This window comes from Volvox carteri (genome assembly GCF_000143455.1).
Source record: "Volvox carteri f. nagariensis unplaced genomic scaffold VOLCAscaffold_24, whole genome shotgun sequence".
NCBI lineage: Eukaryota > Viridiplantae > Chlorophyta > Chlorophyceae > Chlamydomonadales > Volvocaceae > Volvox > Volvox carteri.
The window spans coordinates 1616269-1625670 of record NW_003307567.1 but is presented as its reverse complement, the minus strand read 5'-3'; the positions used below and the strand labels follow the sequence as shown (position 1 = coordinate 1625670).

Sequence of the window (9402 nt, the reverse complement as noted above, 5' to 3'; positions counted from 1 at the left end):
GACACGTCACACGCCACACATGGGTTATTTACACCCACGTACAGGCCCCTGATGCCACATCCCCTTTTAGTGCCACGTCAGATTCACGACACTGAACGTCATGAGAACGTCACACCCTCGCAGAGATACGAACCCTGAAACCCAGATCCCATTTAAGGGGAAAGTCACATCCCATTTAAGGGAAAACCTAGATCCCATTTGTGGGGAAGCCCACATCCCATTTGTTGGGAAGCCCACATCCCATTTGTGGGGAAGCCCACATCCCATTTGTGGGGAAGCCCACATCCCATTTGTGGGGAAGCCCACATCCCATTTGTGGGGAAGCCCACATCCCATTTGTGGGGAAGCCCACATCCCATTTGTGGGGAAGCCCACATCCCATTTGTGGGGAAGCCCACATCCCATTTGTGGGGAAGCCCACATCCCATTTGTGGGGAAGCCCACATCCCATTTCTGGGGAAGCCCACATCCCATTTGTGGGGAAGCCCACATCCCATTTATGGGGAAACCCACATGGGAAACCCACATCCCATTTAAGGGGAAACCCACATGGGAAACCCACATCCCATTAAAGGGGAAACCCACATCCCATTTAAGGGGAAACCCACATCCCATTTCAGGGTAAACTCACATCCCATTTAAGGGGAAAGTCACATCCCATTTAAGGGGAAAGTCACATCCCATTTATGGGGAAACTCACATCCCATTTAAGGGGAAACTCACATCCCAAAGTTACGGATCTAGTCATATCATTTATTATCCTTAAAATCAGCCGATGGCCAGGTGGAAGCGGGGGTGGCGGGGAGGAAGCGGGGATTTGCACCGGAAGCGGGAAAACGAAGGGAAAAAACGACTAACATGGGAAGCAGCACGGAGATTAGAAGAAGCAAAGGGTCAAATGAACAGACGTCCAGAGGCGCCAAGTGTTGTTGGGAGTTCGAATGTCCCAAGGATCTACGCAAATGCCTGTCATCAGGCGAGTGCTTGCTTTGCAAAAACGCTTCTTTCAACGTCATCCTGCGGCGCAAGGCCCGAAGGTGACAAACCAGGTGGTAGTCTCACCTGTCGTACGGCTTGGTGTGCAGTACGGTGTCAAATACGGGCACCAGCACGGACGCCCTGGACGAGCACGGCGAAGGCGGCGATGTAGTGCAGGGAGGCCAGACTCCGCCGCTGCCGAAGCTGCTGTTGCTTTCCCCCGAGCGTGCGAGCTGCGGCACTGAGTGCCAGGGACCCTCCTCTCGCGATGCCGCTGGTGGGGGGGGACTGACGGTAACGGGGAACGCGATGGCTGATGCGAAAGGTGTCGGGTTGCCGCAGTTAGTAGCAGCTGCAAAACGAAGCTGCTGCTGCTGCTGCTGCTGCTGCCGCTGTTGATCCTGCTGCTGCTGGGATAGGTAATGAACAGCCTGCTCGAATTGCTTCTGTCGCTGGGTTTGCTGCTGCTGTTGCACTAAACTTCTCCAGCTGCGTTGCTCTGCAAGCGCTGCTTCCTGGGTACCTAGGAGTAGCTGGCTATTATCAATGCTTCGGCGGGACGGCGTCGGGCCCCGCTGATCAGGAGGGTACTTACATGACCCGTGGGTCGCTAGGGCCTTCCACTGCTCAACAGTGAGCAGCAGCTGCGGCGGCGGCGGCGCTGCACCTGCTGCCTGATTTGGGTCAGCGACTAAGAGGGCAACGTTAGATGGAGGACGTATTGGTGCTGCGCCAATATTGCGACCTGCTCGCTGCTGAGGCTGCGCGGTTTCAGAGCGAGTGAGAGGTAGAGAAGGCGGCGCGGTAGTCCACCGGGATGCAGACGCAGGGCTGCTGTCGCTTCCCGTAAAGCTGCTAACAAGGAGGCCGCTGTGTGTGAAATCAGACAACGAGGCGCAGCTGGCCTGTGATAAGGATGGCGGATGAAGCTGCTGGAGATGCGGCTCCTGCGGCAGGGCAGATGCTTGCGACGCGCTGTTGCTGACGGAGAGGCTTGTGGTTGGATCGTCGGCCGCGAAGAGTCTCTGTTCCTCGGCTTGCATGAAGGGGGAAACAGAATCAGAGAAGGACTTGGAAAAATTTGAACGCGATACCGAGGTTCCTCTCGAGGCCGCGGTCAGAGACTGAATAATTAAGTCGGAAAGCTGGTCTGACTGGTAGCCCGATGACGCTCCAGGTGCATTGTTGGGCGACGAGCTAACCTTATTGGTTGGCCCAGGCCTGAGGTTAATCATGGAAAAGCCGGGTCTCTGGTCCATAACTTGAAAGGACCGCGGCTTTCATGAACTTTGGACGGCCCAAAAGGGATTCGGAGCCAGCCGACAGGTTAGCCTAAGCTGCGAGCTCGGTGCAGGTCCATGTACCCGTATTATCTATAGCTGCTGTCACGGCGCATAAGCTGCAGGAAAAAGCAGTTGGCTTAGCAACTGGCGCGATGGCGCCCGGCACGAGGGCCTACAGGAAGTTATCAGGCCATGGGTTCGGCCTTCGCTGTAGGTTCATGCCATTGCGAGTGTTATTTTCGCCACAGAGCGCCCTTGCACGAGAGTCAAGTCCCGAGCTTGGGCAAGTTAAGGAGAGTCGAGCCTGGAATCAAACCTTTGTAGGTAGTAATGCCAGAAGTCATTTCCTTGTCGCGAGCCGTCCTGCATAGCACTTTCATGCAAGGAGACAGTTAGCACAGATAACATGGGAAGTGGATGCGGATACGGCATCCCGTGTGCCTGTTTGGCGGACCTTGGCCTGTTCCTCCAGGTTCCTTGTCCGCTTTGGACCCTCTTGGATCGCAAAGTCGTAGGTGCAACCGTAGCATCTGCACCAGATAATTTGAAGTCGACGCACCTTGGAGGAGTTCGGAGCAGCGTGGCTGCTTTACGTAGCAGAAATGCTTTTTAAGAAATCGTCGAGGATCTTGCTGTTCTTCCCTTCGAAACTTTGGGTCCTCTGCTATTTTTATGCCTGAATCTTCGCTCTAAGATTGCTGCGATCATGCGCACGCTCTGCGCGTGTGAAAAAGACATCCCGATTGAGTTTAAGTTCGTCCACGGACTATAGCACAGGCAAAGTGCGTGCTTTGGTTTGAGGACTTCAGGCACATCGCCTACATGCCGGAAACACCTCTTAGCAAGGAATAAGGAATACTTCTAGGCTGTTGAGCCGGCCTTCATTTTTCTCCAGCTTTCGGATCGACTTCGTTGCGCCAGCCAGGTCGGGCCAGATTCAGGCGCTATCACGGAAAACAGTCTTATCCGGGGTGCCGGTAAACCGAAGGGCAGAGTTTGAGGCCAGTCGTTGAGGCACAACTACAGCACTAGTACGCATACACACGAGTACCCACGCCAGGCTTGCGAACTGATTCACATTAACGTCGCAATTGCAGAAGGGCGGAATCCATAGAGCTTTCAACATTTTTGGAGGGTGCCAGCAAAGACTGTAGGTCAAAATGCATATCGCGCGTCCTCGCGCAGCGTCGTCCGACTGCAGCGTCGTCCGACTGCAGCGTCGTCCGACTGCAGCGTCGTCCGACTGCAGCGTCGGATGGACTCTTTAACTGTCTGCCCAGCGGCGTTCGTAGTCTCTATGATATGGTGCAATTTAAAACAGAACCTTCATTCCATTTTGCTTTTTAAACATGATAAGCCTTGTCCTCCTCCCCGTTTGGTGGTCTCATGTTCCGACGAAACACGACTAAGCACAGCTCCTAAATAAGAGACGCAATAAGCTTAATAATTTCAGGACTATGATAAGCGACGATGTTTTCGATCAACTTTCCATTGACAAAGGTTTCGGATTGCCACGGTCGAAGCACGGCAGCGAACGTGTTGTACCATCCATATACACTCAAAAAATTGCAAGATGGAGCCCTCAATGCGCTAATACCTATACCTTGAACAATGTAAATAAGTTGCGACATTGAAGTGAAGGGACTTTCACACTCTGGAGCAGCTACTTGCGGTTCTGCAATTTCAAATGGAAAACTGAAGGGTCCTCCGTCACCGCACTACGTGGGTTCCCTTGTGTTCAGGTTCACCATATAGCGCTTTCATGTAGGTTTGGTCTTACCATGTCACTTATTAGCACTTCCGCTTGCTACGATAAGACTGACAACCGCTTGATTTCGGCTTGGAAAGGACCTGCTTGCTTCTGAAAACACAATGGAGAAGGATAAAAACTTGGATTCTGCACTTCGCCGTGGACTGGTGAGAGCCAGCAATCCCTTAAACTTCTTAGGGTATATGGGCCCGGGGGTCACAAGGTGAAGAGCAGTTCTTAGTCATCTGCAACATAAGCTTAAAAATTGATACATATATTAATAATTATGATCTCACCAGAGCGGCTTTCGTACAAATGAATGTTCGCAGCTTGTCCCTTTCATCCCGAACAAGGACACAGCATGGTGGAATTTGATAAATTATCACATAAGTGATCAAGGACTCCATAAATGAGATCATTCCCTATCCTCATCTATCCACGGGCTCTCCTGCTTCCTCTCCCGCGCCTATCTCCTTGCTGCAGGAAAACATTCAACTCCTGCGCAACTTCCATGCTTCAACGCGCAACGAGGAGTTAAGGGAAGCGACATCTGATGCAGTCAATCGCGGGTTCCGAGAGCAGAGCTCGTGGTGGTTGTCGAGTAAGGCACCTGCCCTCGCAGGGACTGGAATTACACTAGGACCAACCGGGACTGACTGCGGCCTTTTTTTTACGTGCTGCTGTTGCTGCGACTCCTGTTGCTGCCAATGCTATTGCTAAGCTGTTGCTGATGATGATACAATCCTGCTTCGGATGCGGCAAAGCGGGACCGTCCTGTCCTTGGAAATGTATGCCCCCGAACAATAAAAGACGTACCTGAACAGGTCCGCAGAGTTGTCTGCCTAGACAGCGCCCATATCTACACGCTAACAAGTTACTCGCGACAGAAAGGGCCTTTCAACCCAACCTCCCCGCCTTCCGTTGCTGGGCTACCCTTCTCCGGCCTGCTGCGTAATGTAGTGCGTATCTTCTCCTCCTGACGACTTCTCACACCTCCCAGGAACGATCCTTCGAGAGATGCTGTCATGCAATTCGCAGCTCGCAAAGCAGCCAGCCATAATTTGCTTCTGCCTTCTGCCGGGGAACGACTACTGCTTTGCAGCCCCTCCTTCCGGCGTGGAACTACTTCCTTCCAGACCTAGATCATTTAGTTCATAGAAATAGGATTGTACTTTTTGTTGTTGTTGTTGGCGCCTCCTGTAAGGCGGCGCCAACGCAAAGAAAGAATGGTATAAGGGCGGTGTGCGCTGCGACGGCTTTGCAACAGAAATATCAAGGCATCGAATGCCTACACAGCTGGGCGCACAGCACGGAATGGCAAAGAGCCCGGCGGCGAACATTATCCAAATCGCGCCATTAAAATTAAAGCCTCAATGCGCAAAAGATCTTTCATCAAGAGAAACGTCATCATCAGCAAAACACAATGAAAAGATGTTAAAAGCACAACTAAGGGTTAGTTTTTTTACTGCTCGGGCTCGCTGCCCCAAAAGGTGAACTCTGGTCTAAACCCTAAAGGCTACGCACCTTCGCCACCCTCGCCACCATCGTCGCCACCTCCACCCTTGCAGTCTTTGTATTGTCACGTGACCTATCTCCCTTTCCCCGCGCCCTGCCTTGCATTGCACCGCACCGCGCCGCGCCGCGCAGAGAATGGGGCCCCGAACTCGTCCCGGGAATCCCTTGCCTCATCAGGCAAGTCCGCCCGCCGGCCGGTATCCGCCACTGCAGCCCGCCGCTTTGCAACACCTGACGAGGACGGCATCTTGGTGTCCTCAAGCGACCCCGCCGGCAGTGAGGCTGCGAGCCGCGTGGCCGCCGCCAGGGCAAACACCGCCAGTAGCGGCGACGGTGACGGCAGCGGTGGCGGTGGCGGTGGCGAGCGAGGATTCAACCGTGGGAGCTCCTGGCACGGAGGCCGGGCTGTTCAGACAGCCAATTTAGGGAAGCCAAGCAACGGCGGAGGCGGAGGCGGTCGCATGTCTTTCCGTAGCGTGGCGGAGGTGGCAATGGGTGCCGCCGCCGCCGCCGCCGCCGTGGCAGCGGCGGAGGCGATGCCTGCCAGCGGCGGAGACGGCGACGACGGCAACAGCGACCGCAATCATCACCGAAACAACAGCAACACCGCTTTTGAACGTGTCGCCTGGGCGCTGCAACGCGCGACGCGGCCCGCCTCCGCCAGCGGCGCCCTTATGTACGACGGCGGCGGCGACGCGGCGGTGCCGAACCATGAATCCGCCGTACCCATCCGGGCGCCGCGCGGCTGCCCGCGCTACACCATCCAACTTTTCGAGACGCAGCGCCAGCTACAGCGTCGGCTCGCCAGGGATCTCTCGTCGGGACGTTCACACGAGTCTCTACTCCTGGACTCCGAGGGGGATGGCGACGAGGAGGTGGAGGGGGAAGATGGGGAAGATCTGCAAATGGAGCGAGTCGGTGCTGCGGCGGGGGTTTCTGGCGGCGGCGGCGGCGGCGGCGCAGGATTAGGCGGGATTTTCCTTGGCACGGGGTTTCGCGCGCTAGCTGATGAGGAACCCGCGAGCGATTTGAAGAGCCTGGCGGAGGAGTCCGCCATCGCCTCCGCCGCCGCGCGCGTCATGGCGTCGGTTGGCGACGTTAAATCGCCACGGGGCGATCGCGCGTATGTTGGCTTGATTGGCAATGGCTCAGCGCGCGGAGCTGGCGCCGCCAACCGTGATCCAAGCGAGCCGCCGCCGCCGCCGGCTGCGGAGGCGGAGGTGCAGAGTTGGCAACAGGCACTCGGCTTGGCCACCGACAAAGCCGCAAAAACAAGATCTGTACGGCGGCAGCATTCGAACCTCTTGCGGAAGAACGCCGGCGCGAAGGCGCAGCCGGCGCGTGTGTCATCCCCTGGAGTGTTGCTGTCATTGAGCCGCGGCGGCGGCGGCGCTGGTGCCGACGACGGTGATGCGGCCACTGCCGCCGTCGCCGCTGCCGCCGCCACCCCATCAGGTCCAGGAGGGAATCCAGTTCTGATGCCCACACCGCCGCCTCCGGACACAATCCCAGCTGCTGGCCTGCGACCCGGTCGAGGCCACCGTTACGTCGTACAGGGTGACTGTGCACCGTCCACGCCAAATCGGCCAGCAGCAGCAGCAGCAGCGGCGGCGGCTCCGGAACTTCATCCGGGGCGCATCCGTCTGGGTTCGTCGCCTTTCCGAAGCCGCGTGGTTATGGAAAGTACTGGAGCGCTTGCGTTGGAGGCCGCCGCGGCCGCCAGCCCGCTGGTGGCAGCGTCGGCGGCGGCGGCAGCGGCTGGCGGCGGCAGCCCTGCAGCTGGTGTTGCCGCCGTCGCCGCTGCCGCAGGGGTACGCGCCAGGCTGCGGGTGCTATCGCAGTCTTTGGCTGAGGAGGACAGCCGCCGCGTAAGTATGGCCAGTACGGCGGCGTTAGGCCGCTCGATCCTCGCACCCTCGTCGCAGCGTCCCAGCTTGACGGCGGTGACGGCGTCGGCGACAAATGCGCTGGGCACGGCAGTGGTGCCGGAGCCGGCTGTTGAGTGTATCAACATCGTGAGCCCGACGGCTAGCCGAAGGACCCATTTGCGTAATGCCTCCAGGCAAACGGAGGAGTACGACGCAGATATGACGACCCTCGCGGCCCGGGCTGATTCGCCGGCTCGCGGCGGCGACGGTGTTGGCGGCGGCGGCGCCGCTGCCGCCGCTCTCAACAGCTCGCTCCGTCACCGTGAGGCGCACGATGCGGCCCCCGACGGCAGCCACGGGCCGTCCTGCCGTACCAGCATGTCGCCACCACGTGGCGTCCAGTTCCTCGCTGCGTCCTCCGCCGCCGCTGCCGCCGCCGCCGCGGCGACGCGTACGATACGGCCAAAGTCTGCGATGGTCGGCAACGCAGCCGCCTCGCCCGCCGTCGCCGCGTTGCTGCTCAGATGCCATCGCAGCCCAGCGCGAGTTCAACCCGCGGGGCCCGAATCCGGGTCGGCGTCAACCTCAAACTCAACCTCCGACGCCGCCGCCGTCGCTGCCATGGCGGCCGCGGCCACAGCCGCAATCAAGGCGGTCCCTGCAGCGGCATCCAGCGCCGCCGCCGTTGCCACTTCCACCGCGGCCGCGGCGGGACCTGCTGGTAACGGCACCATCACCGCCGCTGCTACCATAGGAACTACAGCCGCTGCAATGCCGGCCCCAGCCATCATCACTACCCCTGCCGATACTTCCCCCCGAACGATGCTCGCAGGCAAAGGTAGCCGCAGCGGCAGTAGGAGCGGCGGCGGCGGCGGCGGCGGCGGCAGCTGCCGCTTACATCGGAGCTCGACGCCCATTACGGATGACGACGTACAACAAGTCCTCATGCGGTACAGTCATTCACGAGGCGGTACAACGTGGGATAGCGGCCGGCTGACGCCCACATTCCCCCGTACGAACGCCTTTGGAGCCGGTTTCACCCACACCAAAACGGCATATAAAGCCTCGGGGGATGCTTGCAGCGCCAGCTATTGCGGCGGCGGCAGGGCCTCGCACTCCGGCGCTAACAACAGCCTTGCAGTCATCGGCGTGCGCGTTTGCATCAGTAGGGCGGCTTCGTCTCGCAGCGGTAACGGCAGTAGCAGCAGCGTCGGCCATACGGACGATACGGCGCCGCCGTCGCCGTCGCCGTCGCAGCAGTCGCTGCGGCCTAGATCAGCGTCTCCTGCGATCCGGCGCTAGAGTGTGTGGGAGGTTGTATGAGGATTAGCGAAATCTATTTCAATTTCCAGCGGCTTCTGGAAATTCCAGCGGCTCCAAATCCAGACATTATTCGAATCCAGGCGCGATGTTGCGCGCTTCCCTTCTTCCTAAGAGGCGGTTTACCACTGCCGCGTTACCACTGCACCCGTAATAGGCGCCCGCTCCGCTTCCTTAACGTTGCGTTGTGTTGTTGCGCGGCTCTGAGATTTCGACCTACGGATTGAAGAGCTGCCGTGAAGAAGTGCGAAGAGAGAGGGGAGTTGACCTCGAACCTGGTTGGCTGGTGTCGGACGTTCATGTGTTGGCTTCAAGGCTTGCTACCGCGTGTTCCTTAGGAATTTGGTTTTGCTTGGGGTATTAAATTATCTAAGCGGAAACTTAGCCCGTGGCCCGTTCCTGATGATTTATTACAGTAAATGCAGTGTTATGTTCTATTACAAGCTGCCGTGCTGGCCAGCTTTCGTGAGGCCCAGACGAGCCAGGAGGCGCGTTGCTTTTTCCAGGATGCGAATTTCCGCGCGAACATGCTGAGCAAGGTTCTCTAGCATGTTTCCTAAAAATAGCAAGATGCAACCACAGGATTGTACATTTCTTCAGTGACCGACCAGTCGAATGTATACGTGCCAAAGGGTATATGCTGTTCGCGGGTTTCCACATACACGCCTTGCATGCGGTTCGCGGGTCT

General features: G+C 57.8%; 2 protein-coding genes across 2 annotated transcripts in view; one reads left to right on the top strand and one right to left on the bottom strand.

The window, feature by feature from the left end:
- The window catches only part of VOLCADRAFT_92198 (uncharacterized protein), a gene marked incomplete at both ends in the record, with an annotated part of 8762 nt that extends 5375 nt beyond the window's left edge, over nucleotides 1-3387 (bottom strand). Inside the window, 4 exons of the mRNA XM_002951522.1 lie at nucleotides 1063-1119; nucleotides 1574-1739; nucleotides 2716-2791; nucleotides 3317-3387. Coding sequence (XP_002951568.1) covers nucleotides 1063-1119; nucleotides 1574-1739; nucleotides 2716-2791; nucleotides 3317-3387 — 370 coding nt within the window. The remainder of the gene's footprint in view (nucleotides 1-1062; nucleotides 1120-1573; nucleotides 1740-2715; nucleotides 2792-3316) is intronic.
- A 746-nt stretch (nucleotides 3388-4133) lies between these two features.
- Nucleotides 4134-8696, top strand: VOLCADRAFT_92197 (uncharacterized protein; the record flags this gene model as incomplete). Its single annotated transcript, XM_002951601.1, has 3 exons — nucleotides 4134-4178; nucleotides 4495-4612; nucleotides 5659-8696. 3 exons carry the CDS (start codon nucleotides 4134-4136, stop codon nucleotides 8694-8696), a joined length of 3201 nt encoding a protein of 1066 aa, XP_002951647.1.
- Nucleotides 8697-9402: the final 706 nt, after the last annotated feature.